The sequence below is a fragment of the Pleurodeles waltl genome, chromosome 5, assembly GCF_031143425.1.
Source record: "Pleurodeles waltl isolate 20211129_DDA chromosome 5, aPleWal1.hap1.20221129, whole genome shotgun sequence".
Classification (NCBI taxonomy): domain Eukaryota; kingdom Metazoa; phylum Chordata; class Amphibia; order Caudata; family Salamandridae; genus Pleurodeles; species Pleurodeles waltl.
Genome location: NC_090444.1, coordinates 858975117 through 858990341, shown reverse-complemented (window position 1 = coordinate 858990341; position 15225 = coordinate 858975117). Strand labels below are relative to the sequence as shown.

The window sequence follows — 15225 nt, the reverse complement described above, 5'->3', positions numbered from 1 at the left end:
TACTTATAACTTCTATATTAAATTTCTATCTTAAGTGACATCTACCTTATCTTATAAATGTAAAAACAATACCAAACTATATTACAACAATTACATTAAATGATACACCATGTGAATACTTTGAGAGGACTTGCCAAAGAGATATAGCTGTATCTTATGTCTTAACTTGTGATTTAGTGATTATATTTATAATGTACAAAGAGAATAGCACTCTTTTCTCTTTATTTTTTCATTACTAATTTCCAGTTTTTCTCCATTCCAGATTTTACATGTTTGAGTTCGTTGGTTAATGCTTGGGAAAAAACCTTTACTGAGAGAAGTTCATCTGCATTTGTTCAAGTTCCCCTGAAGAAAAGTCCTTCAAAAAAGAAAACTGGACATCCCCACACAGCTTCCAATCTATACTCAGTGAGAAATGGTTCGAATAGCCATCTACCTACTACAGATTCAGAGACCAGTTCTGATGAAAACAATACATTGATGGTTAAAGAAAAGTGTTTACAGTCCACAGTTTTGAGTGATCCTAAAGAACCTCTTGCAAGTTTTGGGGTGGGGTCGCACACAACGATGGGGAAGAGCCTCCCTTCCAGCACCATAAATTTAGAAAATGTTACAAGAAACATTCCAGACTTCAACTTAGGGACTTCGAGTGATCTCTCTCTTCTTAATACCGTGGACAATTGTCCTTTTGACCTGTGTCATGTCTTGTTATCACTGTTGGAAAAAATTTGTATAATTGATGTGAATTTGAATCGTAATTCTCCATTGGTAGCCAGTGTGGTACCAACCTTAACAGATTTCCTGTCTGGGTTTGGAGATGGTTACAACATTGGTGACTTTACAGAAGCTGAAATGGTTTCTGCTGGCTGGACAGAAGAGCCAGTAGCATTAGTCAGGCGGATGATACTTCGAACAGTGTTGCATCTAATGTCTTTTAATGTTATGAGCTCGCAAAACATGCCTCGTGATTTTAGAAAAAATATGACTAATTTGCTGAGATCAACTTTAAAAATCAAAGCATATTTGGAAGAACAGTCTTATCTTTTTACTGCAAGAAAAAGTCAAATCTTAGAGGGAAGTCCGCAGAATTTCACGGTTTCCAAATGCCGTCACATATGCCTTTTGTTCTCTGAGCTTTTGGAAGGCATTTTACAAACTTTGTTTTGTTGTCTGCAGACTGCTTCATCAAATCCTTTCTGTTTCAGCCAAGCCATAGATCTAGTTCATGAGTTTATACAACTCCAGGGGCTTGATCTCCTTGAAACAGCAGTGCTGCAAATGGAATGGTTATCTGCAAGAGATGAAGATCCTTTCATTCAGCCTTCAGAACATGTTACATTTTTGATTTCCTGCATCATAAAAATAATCGGTACAATCAAAAAAGTGAAAGCAGAACAACTACATCAAACCATGTGTACAAGAAGAAGACATAGACGATGTGAATATTCACATTTTATGCACCACCACAGAGATCTTTCAGGTCTACCAGTGTCTGCTTTTAGAAATCAAGCTTTCAAAAACTCTTTTGGGGAAATTGGTAATGGAGATTTGTGCTATCCCGACCGATGTTGCTGTATTGCTGTATGTGCACAGCAATGTCTGCGCCTACTTCAACGTGTTTCTCTGACTAGCACATACATGCAGCTTCTTTCAGGTATTCATGATGTGGGAATTTGCTGCTGCATGGACCCCAAGACTGTCATTGCTCCACTTCTTCATGTATTGAAGTTGCCCATACTGAAAAATGTTCAAAATCGTATTGTGGATATACTTAACAAACTCCTCTTAGATCAGTTAGGTGGTGGAGACGTTTCTACAAAAATAAAGCCTGCAGCTTGCAACATTTGTACCATTGACATTGATCAACTTGCTGAATTTGAAGATTTTCATGAAACAGCCACAGACGTTGAGCCACCAGCAAGCTCGTCTTCTCAGAGGTTCCAAGGAATCTTGCCTAATAGTGGTCCTGGTGACTTATTATTGAAGTGGGATGCCTTGCAGACTTATCAGACTGTTGTGTTCGGTGATGACAACCAGCTCAGTGAGCAAATTTCAAGCCACATTTGCCACTTGGTTTTTAAAGGAAATCCTCTTTTTCAGCGGAAGCTTTATATTTACATATTTAAACCAGTTCTCCAAAGAGGAGTTGAATTAGTTCACCAATCACAGCTGCTCAATGTAAATATGTCCTGTGCAAATATATGCAGATATCACAGCAAGTGTTCACCTCCAGAAGTGCTGCAAACGTATTTGCAAATGTTGCCCACATTACTTCAATTCAGGTTTGAGAATTCCTTTTACCTTTTTAGCATATTTACTGAGGATTTAATGTGCTCCACAATTTATAGATTGTGGCACTAACTTTAATTTAATGTACAGTTTAACATGAAGATAGTGCTAGTTTGATTGCAAAGCATTGTATTGAAAGCTGAATTGCGACCCTCAAATTGTTTGAATTAAAATGCCCAAAGGCTAAGTAATTGTCGGTCACTGTGTTATAAAAATAACTTGAGCATCTTATTTACCTGTTTTACATAGTGACCTGTTCCACAAGTAGTATTAGGGCGGCTTACAATGAAATTGAATGTAATACATGACAATAGCAAAACTGTATAGCAGGGTTACAATAACCTAGTAGGAGTCGTTCAAAGTTATGTGAGACAGTAAAGGAAGAAAGATACAGAGGTGAAGCACTTTTTTTTTTTTTGGGGTGACGGGGGAATGGGTTAATTCAGGTAAATGTAGAAGAGGTTTGTATTCAGATATTTTCTAAAGGAAACCAGAGAGGGGTTTGTTCTCAGATCAAGAGGAGTTCCAGGCAGAGGTGGCGCACTGGACAATGAGTGTTTCTGAAAAATACGTTTTAAGCCAGGGAACTTCAGCTAGTATGGCTTTTCCACTATGACGTTCTCAAGTATTCTTTGGATTCCTGGGAAGGCAAGGAAGTTGGCAAAGTATGAAGGTTTGTCCATGGACAAGGCTTTATCAGTAAGGCAGAATAGTTTAGGTTTAAATCTTTCTATTTAGCTCCCGACATGGGAAATGGGTAACATCTTGCACAGAATCACTCACAGATTCACTAACCTATCAATCCTATGACCCCTTGTAGGAAGTTGGCTCTGTATGTGCTATTTCAAAGTAGGGAATACCATGCACAGAGTCCAAGGGTTCCCCTTAGAGGTAAGATAGTGGCAAAAAGAGATAATACTAATGCTCTATTTTGTGGTAGTGTGGTCGAGCAGTAGGCTTATCCAAGGAGTAGTGTTAAGCATTTGTTGTACATACACATAGACAATAAATGAGGTACACACACTCAGAGACAAATCCAGCCAATAGGTTTTTATATAGAAAAATATATTTTCTTAGTTTATTTTAAGAACCACAGGTTCAAATTCTACATGTAATATCTCATTCGAAAGGTATTGCAGGTAAGTACTTTAGGAACTTCAAATCATAAAAATTGCATGTATACTTTACAAGTTATTGACAAATAGCTGTTTTAAAAGTGGACACTTAGTGCAATTTTCACAGTTCCTGGGGGAGGTAAGTTTTTGTTAGTTTTACCAGGTAAGTAAGACACTTACAGGGCTTAGTTCTTGGTCCAAGGTAGCCCACCGTTGGGGGTTCAGAGCAACCCCAAAGTCACCACACCAGCAGCTCAGGGCCGGTCAGGTGCAGAGTTCGAAGTGGTGCCCAAAACACATAGGCTAGAATGGAGAGAAGGGGGTGCCCCGGTTCCGGTCTGTTTGCAGGTAAGTACCCGCGTCTTCGGAGGGCAGACCAGGGGGGTTTTGTAGGGCACCGGGGGGGACACAAGTCCACACAGAAATTTCACCCTCAGCGGCGCGGGGGCGGCCGGGTGCAGTGTAGAAACAAGCGTCGGGTTCGCAATGTTAGTCTATGAGAGATCTCGGGATCTCTTCAGCGCTGCAGGCAGGCAAGGGGGGGATTCCTCGGGGAAACCTCCACTTGGACAAGGGAGAGGGACTCCTGGGGGTCACTTCTCCAGTGAAAGTCCGGTCCTTCAGGTCCTGGGGGCTGCGGGTGCAGGGTCTCTCCCAGGCGTCGGGACTTTAGATTCAAAGAGTCGTGGTCAGGGGAAGCCTCGGGATTCCCTCTGCAGGCGGCGCTGTGGGGGCTCAGGGGGGACAGGTTTTGGTACTCAGTCGTAGAGTAGTCCGGGGGTCCTCCCTGAGGTGTTGGTTCTCCACCAGCCGAGTCGGGGTCGCCGGGTGCAGTGTTGCAAGTCTCACGCTTCTTGCGGGGAGCTTGCAGGGTTCTTTAAAGCTGCTGGAAACAAAGTTGCAGCTTTTCTTGGAGCAGGTCCGCTGTCCTCGGGAGTTTCTTGTCTTTTCGAAGCAGGGGCAGTCCTCAGAGGATGTCGAGGTCGCTGGTCCCTTTGGAAGGCGTCGCTGGAGCAGGATCTTTGGAAGGCAGGAGACAGGCCGGTGAGTTTCTGGAGCCAAGGCAGTTGTCGTCTTCTGGTCTTCCGCTGCAGGGGTTTTCAGCTAGGCAGTCCTTCTTCTTGTAGTTGCAGGAATCTAATTTTCTAGGGTTCAGGGTAGCCCTTAAATACTAAATTTAAGGGCGTGTTTAGGTCTGGGGGGTTAGTAGCCAATGGCTACTAGCCCTGAGGGTGGGTACACCCTCTTTGTGCCTCCTCCCAAGGGGAGGGGGTCACAATCCTAACCCTATTGGGGGAATCCTCCATCTGCAAGATGGAGGATTTCTAAAAGTTAGAGTCACCTCAGCTCAGGACACCTTAGGGGCTGTCCTGACTGGCCAGTGACTCCTCCTTGTTATTCTCATTATTTTCTCCGGCCTTGCCGCCAAAAGTGGGGCCTGGCCGGAGGGGGCGGGCAACTCCACTAGCTGGAGTGTCCTGCTGGGTTGGCACAAAGGAGGTGAGCCTTTGAGGCTCACCGCCAGGTGTGACAATTCCTGCCTGGGGGAAGTGTTAGCATCTCCACCCAGTGCAGGCTTTGTTACTGGCCTCAGAGTGACAAAGGCACTCTCCCCATGGGGCCAGCAACATGTCTCGGTTTGTGGCAGGCTGCTAAAACTAGTCAGCCTACACAGATAGTCGGTTAAGTTTCAGGGGGCACCTCTAAGGTGCCCTCTGGGGTGTATTTTACAATAAAATGTACACTGGCATCAGTGTGCATTTATTGTGCTGAGAAGTTTGATACCAAACTTCCCAGTTTTCAGTGTAGCCATTATGGTGCTGTGGAGTTCGTGTTTGACAGACTCCCAGACCATATACTCTTATGGCTACCCTGCACTTACAATGTCTAAGGTTTTGTTTAGACACTGTAGGGGTACCATGCTCATGCACTGGTACCCTCACCTATGGTATAGTGCACCCTGCCTTAGGGCTGTAAGGCCTGCTAGAGGGGTGTCTTACCTATACTGCATAGGCAGTGAGAGGCTGGCATGGCACCCTGAGGGGAGTGCCATGTCGACTTACTCGTTTTGTCCTCACTAGCACACACAAGCTGGCAAGCAGTGTGTCTGTGCTGAGTGAGAGGTCTCCAGGGTGGCATAAGACATGCTGCAGCCCTTAGAGACCTTCCTTGGCATCAGGGCCCTTGGTACTAGAAGTACCAGTTACAAGGGACTTATCTGGATGCCAGGGTCTGCCAATTGTGGATACAAAAGTACAGGTTTAGGGAAAGAACACTGGTGCTGGGGCCTGGTTAGCAGGCCTCAGCACACTTTCAATTGTAAACATAGCATCAGCAAAGGCAAAAAGTCAGGGGGCAACCATGCCAAGGAGGCATTTCCTTACACAACCCCCCCCCAAACGAAAGAGGATGAGACTAACCTTTCCCAAGAGAGTCTTCATTTTCTAAGTGGAAGAACCTGGAAAGGCCATCTGCATTGGCATGGGCAGTCCCAGGTCTGTGTTCCACTATAAAGTCCATTCCCTGTAGGGAGATGGACCACCTCAACAGTTTAGGATTTTCACCTTTCATTTGCATCAGCCATTTGAGAGGTCTGTGGTCAGTTTGAACTAGGAAGTGAGTCCCAAAGAGGTATGGTCTCAGCTTCTTCAGGGACCAAACCACAGCAAAGGCCTCCCTCTCAATGGCACTCCAACGCTGCTCCCTGGGGAGTAACCTCCTGCTAATGAAAGCAACAGGCTGGTCAAGGCCATCATCATTTGTTTGGGACAAAACTGCCCCTATCCCATGTTCAGAGGCATCAGTCTGCACAATGAACTGCTTAGAATAATCTGGAGCTTTTAGAACTGGTGCTGAGCACATTGCTTGTTTCAGGGTGTCAAAGGCCTGTTGGCATTCCACAGTCCAGTTCACTTTCTTGGGCATTTTCTTGGAGGTGAGTTCAGTGAGGGCTGTCACAATGGATCCATATCCCTTCACAAACCTCCTGTAATACCCAGTCAAGCCAAGGAATGCCCTGACTTGAGTCTGGGTTTTTGGAGCTACCCAGTCCAGAATAGTCTGGATCTTGGGTTGGAGTGGCTGAACTTGGCCTCCACCTACAAGGTGTCCCAAGTAAACCACAGTTCCCTGCCCTATCTGGCATTTGGATGCCTTGATAGAGAGGCCTGCAGATTGCAGAGCCTTCAAAACCTTCTTCAGGTGGACCAGGTGATCCTGCCAGGTGGAGCTAAAGACAGCAATATCATCAAGATAAGCTGTGCTAAAGGACTCCAAGCCAGCAAGGACTTGATTCACCAACCTTTGGAAGGTGGCAGGGGCATTCTTTAAACCAAAGGGCATAACAGTAAACTGATAATGCCAATCAGGTGTGGAGAATGCTGTCTTTTCTTTTGCTCCAGGTGCCATTTTTATTTGCCAGTACCCTGCTGTCAAGTCAAAGGTACTTAGAAATTTGGCAGCACCTAATTTATCAATGAGCTCATCAGCTCTTGGAATTGGATGGGCATCTGTTTTGGTGACAGAATTGAGCCCTCTGTAGTCCACACAAAACCTCATCTCTTTCTTTCCATCTTTGGTGTGAGGTTTGGGGACTAAGACCACTGGGCTAGCCCAGGGGCTGTCAGAGCGCTCAATTACTCCCAATTCCAGCATCTTGTGGACTTCCACCTTGATGCTTTCTTTAACATGGTCAGATTGTCTAAAGATTTTGTTCTTGACAGGCATGCTGTCTCCTGTGTCCACATCATGGGTACACAGGTGTGTCTGACCAGGGGTTAAGGAGAAGAGTTCAGGAAACTGTTGTAGGACTCTCCTACAATCAGCTTGCTGTTGGCCAGAGAGGGTGTCTGAGTAGATCACTCCATCTACTGTACCATCTTTTGGGTCTGATGACAGAAGATCAGGGAGAGGCTCACTCTCTGCCTCCTGATCCTCATCTGTTACCATCAACAGATTGACATCAGCCCTGTCGTGGAAGAGCTTAAGGCGGTTTACATGGATCACCCTCTTGGGGCTCCTGCTTGTGCCCAGGTCCACCAAGTAGGTGACCTGACTCTTCCTCTCTAGTACTGGGTAAGGGCCACTCCATTTGTCCTGGAGTGCCCTGGGAGCCACAGGCTCCAGAACCCAGACTTTCTGCCCTGGTTGGAACTCAACCAGTGCAGCCTTTTGGTCATACCAAAACTTCTGGAGCTGTTGGCTGGCCTCAAGGTTTTTGGTTGCCTTTTCCATGTACTCTGCCATTCTAGAGCGAAGGCCAAGTACATAGTCCACTATGTCCTGTTTAGGCTCATGGAGAGGTCTCTCCCAGCCTTCTTTAACAAGGGCAAGTGGTCCCCTTACAGGATGACCAAACAGAAGTTCAAAGGGTGAGAATCCTACTCCCTTCTGTGGCACCTCTCTGTAAGCGAAAAGCAGACATGGTAAGAGGACATCCCATCTCCTTTTGAGCTTTTCTGGGAGCCCCATGATCATGCCTTTTAATGTCTTGTTGAATCTCTCAACCAAGCCATTAGTTTGTGGATGGTATGGTGTAGTGAATTTATAAGTCACTCCACACTCATTCCACATGTGCTTTAGGTATGCTGACATGAAGTTGGTACCTCTGTCAGACACCACCTCCTTAGGGAAACCCACTCTGGTAAAGATACCAATGAGGGCCTTGGCTACTGCAGGGGCAGTAGTCGACCTAAGGGGAATAGCTTCAGGATACCTGGTAGCATGATCCACTACTACCAGGATATACATATTTCCTGAGGCTGTGGGAGGTTCCAGTGGACCAACTATGTCCACACCCACTCTTTCAAAGGGAACCCCCACCACTGGAAGTGGAATGAGGGGGGCCTTTGGATGCCCACCTGTCTTACCACTGGCTTGACAGGTGGGGCAGGAGAGGCAAAACTCCTTAACCATGTTGGACATATTGGGCCAGTAGAAGTGGTTGACTAACCTCTCCCACGTCTTGGTTTGTCCCAAATGTCCAGCAAGGGGAATGTCATGGGCCAATGTTAGGATGAACTCTCTGAACAGCTGAGGCACTACCACTCTCCTAGTGGCACCAGGTTTGGGGTCTCTGGCCTCAGTGTACAGGAGTCCATCTTCCCAATAGACCCTATGCGTTCCATTTTTCTTGCCTTTGGACTCTTCAGCAGCTTGCTGCCTAAGGCCTTCAAGAGAGGGACAGGTTTCTTGTCCCTTACACAGCTCCTCCCTTGAGGGTCCCCCTGGGCCTAAGAGCTCAACCTGGTAAGGTTCAAGCTCCAAAGGCTCAGTTCCCTCAGAGGGCAGAACTTCTTCCTGAGAAGAGAGGTTCCCTTTCTTTTGCTGTGTTGCAGTTGGTTTCCCAACTGACTTTCCTTTCCTCTTGGTAGGCTGGGCCATTCTTCCAGACTCCAGCTCTACTTGTTCACCCTGTGCCTTGCACTGTGCTCTTGTTTTCACACACACCAGTTCAGGGATACCCAGCATTGCTGCATGGGTTTTTAGTTCTACCTCAGCCCATGCTGAGGACTCCAGGTCATTTCCAAGCAGACAGTCCACTGGGATATTTGAGGAGACCACCACCTGTTTCAGGCCATTGACCCCTCCCCATTCTAAAGTAACCATTGCCATGGGATGTACTTTTTTCTGATTGTCAGCGTTGGTGACTGTGTAAGTTTTTCCAGTCAGGTATTGGCCAGGGGAAACCAGTTTCTCTGTCACCATGGTGACACTGGCACCTGTATCCCTCAGGCCCTCTATTCTAGTCCCATTAATTAAGAGTTGCTGTCTGTATTTTTGCATGTTAGGCGGCCAGACAGCTAGTGTGGCTAAATCCACCCCACCCTCAGAAACTAGAGTAGCTTCAGTGTGGACCCTGATTTGCTCTGGGCACACTGTTGATCCCACTTGGAGACTAGCCATACCAGTGTTACCTGGATGGGAGTTTGGAGTGGAACCTTTCTTGGGACAGGCCTTGTCTCCAGTTTGGTGTCCATGCTGTTTACAGCTATGACACCAGGCCTTTTTGGGATCAAAGTTTTTACCCTTGTACCCATTGTTTTGTGAAGAGGTTCTGGGCCCACCCTCCTGTGCAGGTTTTTGGGGGCCTGTAGAAGACTCTTTACTATTTTTAGTTTTGGCTGTCTCATCACTCTTCCCCTGGGGAGTCTTTGTGACCCCTTTCTTTTGGTCACCCCCTGTTGAAGTCTTGGACACCCTTGTCTTGACCCAATGGTCCGCCTTCTTTCCCAATTCTTGGGGAGAAATTGGTCCTAGGTCTACCAGATGCTGATGCAGTTTATCATTGAAACAATTACTCAATAGGTGTTCTTTCACAAATAAATTGTACAGCCCATCATAATTACTTACACCACTGCCTTGAATCCAACCATCTAGTGTTTTCACTGAGTAGTCAACAAAGTCAACCCAGGTCTGGCTCGAGGATTTTTGAGCCCCCCTGAACCTAATCCTGTATTCCTCAGTGGAGAATCCAAAGCCCTCAATCAGGGTACCCTTCATGAGGTCATAAGATTCTGCATCTTTTCCAGAGAGTGTGAGGAGTCTATCCCTACACTTTCCAGTGAACATTTCCCAAAGGAGAGCACCCCAGTGAGATCTGTTCACTTTTCTGGTTACACAAGCCCTCTCAAAAGCTGTGAACCACTTGGTGATGTCATCACCATCTTCAAATTTTGTCACAATCCCTTTGGGGATTTTTAACATGTCAGGAGAATCTCTGACCCTATTTATATTGCTGCCACCATTGATGGGTCCTAGGCCCATCTCTTGTCTTTCCCTTTCTATGGCTAGGAGCTGTCTCTCTAAAGCCAATCTTTTGGCCATCCTGGCTAACAGGAGGTCATCTTCACTGAGAGCATCCTCAGTGATTTCAGAAATGTGGGACCCTCCTGTGAGGGACTCACTATTTCTGACTAACACAGTTGGAGACAGGACTTGAGGGGTCCTGTTCTCCCTATTTAGGACTGGAGGAGGGACATTGGCCTCCAAGTCACTAATTTCTTCCTCTGTGAGGTCATCATCAGAGGGGTTGGCTTTTTCAAACTCTGCCAACAGCTCCTGGAGCTGAATTTTGGTAGGTCTGGAGCCAATGGTTATTTTTTTGATATTACAGAGAGACCTTAGCTCCCTCATCTTAAGATGGAGGTAAGGTGTGGTGTCGAGTTCCACCACCTGCATCTCTGTATCAGACATTATTCTGCTAAGAGTTGGAATACTTTTTAAAGAATCTAAAACTGTTTCTAGAATCTAATTTCAAACTTTTAACAAACTTTTAACTCTAAATGACAATGCTAAACAGGGACTTAACACACAAGGCCCTAGCAGGACTTTTAAGAATTTAGAAAATTTTCAAATTGCAAAAATGAATTTCTAATGACAATTTTGGAATTTGTCGTGTGATCAGGTATTGGCTGAGTAGTCCAGCAAATGCAAAGTCTTGTACCCCACCGCTGATCCACCAATGTAGGAAGTTGGCTCTGTATGTGCTATTTCAAAGTAAGGAATAGCATGCACAGAGTCCAAGGGTTCCCCTTAGAGGTAAGATAGTGGCAAAAAGAGATAATACTAATGCTCTATTTTGTGGTAGTGTGGTCGAGCAGTAGGCTTATCCAAGGAGTAGTGTTAAGCATTTGTTGTACATACACATAGACAATAAATGAGGTACACACACTCAGAGACAAATCCAGCCAATAGGTTTTTATATAGAAAAATATCTTTTCTTAGTTTATTTTAAGAACCACAGGTTCAAATTCTACATGTAATATCTCATTCGAAAGGTATTGCAGGTAAGTACTTTAGGAACTTCAAATCATAAAAATTGCATGTATACTTTACAAGTTATTGACAAATAGCTGTTTTAAAAGTGGACACTTAGTGCAATTTTCACAGTTCCTGGGGGAGGTAAGTTTTTGTTAGTTTTACCAGGTAAGTAAGACACTTACAGGGCTTAGTTCTTGGTCCAAGGTAGCCCACCGTTGGGGGTTCAGAGCAACCCCAAAGTCACCACACCAGCAGCTCAGGGCCGGTCAGGTGCAGAGTTCGAAGTGGTGCCCAAAACACATAGGCTAGAATGGAGAGAAGGGGGTGCCCCGGTTCCGGTCTGTTTGCAGGTAAGTACCCGCGTCTTCGGAGGGCAGACCAGGGGGGTTTTGTAGGGCACCGGGGGGGACACAAGTCCACACAGAAATTTCACCCTCAGCGGCGCGGGGGCGGCCGGGTGCAGTGTAGAAACAAGCGTCGGGTTCGCAATGTTAGTCTATGAGAGATCTCGGGATCTCTTCAGCGCTGCAGGCAGGCAAGGGGGGGATTCCTCGGGGAAACCTCCACTTGGACAAGGGAGAGGGACTCCTGGGGGTCACTTCTCCAGTGAAAGTCCGGTCCTTCAGGTCCTGGGGGCTGCGGGTGCAGGGTCTCTCCCAGGCGTCGGGATTTAGATTCAAAGAGTCGCGGTCAGGGGAAGCCTCGGGATTCCCTCTGCAGGCGGCGCTGTGGGGGCTCAGGGGGGACAGGTTTTGGTACTCACAGTCGTAGAGTAGTCCGGGGGTCCTCCCTGAGGTGTTGGTTCTCCACCAGCCGAGTCGGGGTCGCCGGGTGCAGTGTTGCAAGTCTCACGCTTCTTGCGGGGAGCTTGCAGGGTTCTTTAAAGCTGCTGGAAACAAAGTTGCAGCTTTTCTTGGAGCAGGTCCGCTGTCCTCGGGAGTTTCTTGTCTTTTCGAAGCAGGGGCAGTCCTCAGAGGATGTCGAGGTCGCTGGTCCCTTTGGAAGGCGTCGCTGGAGCAGGATCTTTGGAAGGCAGGAGACAGGCCGGTGAGTTTCTGGAGCCAAGGCAGTTGTCGTCTTCTGGTCTTCCGCTGCAGGGGTTTTCAGCTAGGCAGTCCTTCTTCTTGTAGTTGCAGGAATCTAATTTTCTAGGGTTCAGGGTAGCCCTTAAATACTAAATTTAAGGGCGTGTTTAGGTCTGGGGGGTTAGTAGCCAATGGCTACTAGCCCTGAGGGTGGGTACACCCTCTTTGTGCCTCCTCCCAAGGGGAGGGGGTCACAATCCTAACCCTATTGGGGGAATCCTCCATCTGCAAGATGGAGGATTTCTAAAAGTTAGAGTCACCTCAGCTCAGGACACCTTAGGGGCTGTCCTGACTGGCCAGTGACTCCTCCTTGTTATTCTCATTATTTTCTCCGGCCTTGCCGCCAAAAGTGGGGCCTGGCCGGAGGGGGCGGGCAACTCCACTAGCTGGAGTGTCCTGCTGGGTTGGCACAAAGGAGGTGAGCCTTTGAGGCTCACCGCCAGGTGTGACAATTCCTGCCTGGGGGAAGTGTTAGCATCTCCACCCAGTGCAGGCTTTGTTACTGGCCTCAGAGTGACAAAGGCACTCTCCCCATGGGGCCAGCAACATGTCTCGGTTTGTGGCAGGCTGCTAAAACTAGTCAGCCTACACAGATAGTCGGTTAAGTTTCAGGGGGCACCTCTAAGGTGCCCTCTGGGGTGTATTTTACAATAAAATGTACACTGGCATCAGTGTGCATTTATTGTGCTGAGAAGTTTGATACCAAACTTCCCAGTTTTCAGTGTAGCCATTATGGTGCTGTGGAGTTCGTGTTTGACAGACTCCCAGACCATATACTCTTATGGCTACCCTGCACTTACAATGTCTAAGGTTTTGTTTAGACACTGTAGGGGTACCATGCTCATGCACTGGTACCCTCACCTATGGTATAGTGCACCCTGCCTTAGGGCTGTAAGGCCTGCTAGAGGGGTGTCTTACCTATACTGCATAGGCAGTGAGAGGCTGGCATGGCACCCTGAGGGGAGTGCCATGTCGACTTACTCGTTTTGTCCTCACTAGCACACACAAGCTGGCAAGCAGTGTGTCTGTGCTGAGTGAGAGGTCTCTAGGGTGGCATAAGACATGCTGCAGCCCTTAGAGACCTTCCTTGGCATCAGGGCCCTTGGTACTAGAAGTACCAGTTACAAGGGACTTATCTGGATGCCAGGGTCTGCCAATTGTGGATACAAAAGTACAGGTTTAGGGAAAGAACACTGGTGCTGGGGCCTGGTTAGCAGGCCTCAGCACACTTTCAATTGTAAACATAGCATCAGCAAAGGCAAAAAGTCAGGGGGCAACCATGCCAAGGAGGCATTTCCTTACACCCCTCCTACGCTATATTTCACTCCCTTCCAAAGGAAGGCTGCCAGTCTACTGGTGAACTATGTTACTCCTTGAGACAGCTTTCAGAATCCATTCTAGGGTAAAATGAATCTCCTAATGCTGTGGAGTTTCTTTGGGCAGGTTGTCCACAAAAGCATTAGAGTTCACCTGCGAGAAAGCAAATTACTTGTCTCTGAAGTCTACCCTCACAGGGACGGCAGCCAAGACTGTAATACCACCTGTTGCAAGTTAATGGTTAAATTCCATGAGGGCACTTTTCCTGGAAAGCATTTCTGAATTCAGGTCCTGACTTCTGGGGTTCAGGGGAGCCACCAAAATACTAAATTTAGGGGCATTGTAGCGAGTGCCAGGTGACAGCCAATGAGTTACCTACTTATAATTCCTTCCAAACCAAGAAGGAGGAGTTTAAACAGTGGTGTCCACTTCAGCTCGTCCACCTTAGGGGTGGGACTGGCATGAAGTGGGCTTGCCCCCTAATTTGCCTAATTTTCCCACCTTCCTTGCCCCCAAAAGTGGGGTCAGGACAGGGTTGGTCATCTCACCCAGTTGGAGAGACCTGGGTCTCATTACAAAGGTGGCTAGGCCTTTGAAGCTTCCCAGCCTGGATCGTCCATCCTGCCTGGAGGAGGCATCAACACCCCACCTAGTGCAGGCTTTTGTCTCTGGTCACCTAAAACACTGGCTCTCACCTTAGGGGGTCAGAAACATTGCTAAGGTGGCTGAACTAGTTGGTACCAGTCAGTTAAAACCCTAGTAGCTGGTAGGTTTTCAGGAGGCACCTCTAAGGTGCCCTCTTGGTGCATCTAATGGTAAATCCAATACTGACATCAATGTGGGTTCACCAATACGAGATGTTTGATACATCTTCAGTGAAGCCATCATGTAGCTGGGGAACTCATAGTGACCTGTGCCCAGCACATGTATTTAAAATGGCTTCCCTGGTCACTTACTATATCTGTGGAATCTCAAAAACATAGCAGGGGCATATCTGTTCATGCAGATTTGCCCTTACATGTAATATAATGTGCCCTGCCTTTGGGCTAAAAGGCCTGATAGAGGGGTGACTTAAGTATATAACATGCAGTGTTAGGGGTCATGGCACACAGTTTGTGTGCCATGTTGAGTTTCCAATTTTGGGAGCCCCTTGTCACGCAGCCTGCAATAGCAGTCTGAATTAGGTTGGTGCTGGGTCCCTCATAGAGGCACAAGTTTTGCTGCAGCTCTGAGGGGCCCTTTTCATTATCCATGCCCTAGATACCAGGGACAATTTTCTAGGGACTTATATGGGACCAAAGGGCCTGGTATCAAGTGACCAAGGGTTTTGTTTTAGGAAAGGAACCCTGGCAGTGGGGACCTGGTTGGCAGGGACCCAGTGCTCTTCAGTTGAAGTATCTAAAACCCAGGCAAAAAGTGTGAGAGGGGCAGCAGAAGTGTGTGTGTGTGGTGGGGGTTAATGCTGCCAGAGCCCTGCTCCCTATAACATCTGTTAGGAGACCAGGAGGTATTCACCAGTGCAGCTCAGCATGGGCATTACCCCACATCACAAGTGGAGCAACACTGTTGCACGGTCAGATAAATATTTCCTGAGATGATCAACTCTCTGCAGGTTCCCAGGTCCATTCCTGCAATGAGAAGCCTGTCTAAATGGCTGT

General features: G+C 47.1%; 1 protein-coding gene across 1 annotated transcript in view; it reads left to right on the top strand.

Annotated features, from left to right (window-relative positions):
- The window catches only part of LYST (lysosomal trafficking regulator), a 2674875-nt gene that overhangs the window by 178311 nt on the left and 2481339 nt on the right, over nt 1-15225 (top strand). The window contains 1 exon segment of the mRNA XM_069234946.1: nt 263-2282. Coding sequence (XP_069091047.1) covers nt 263-2282 — 2020 coding nt within the window.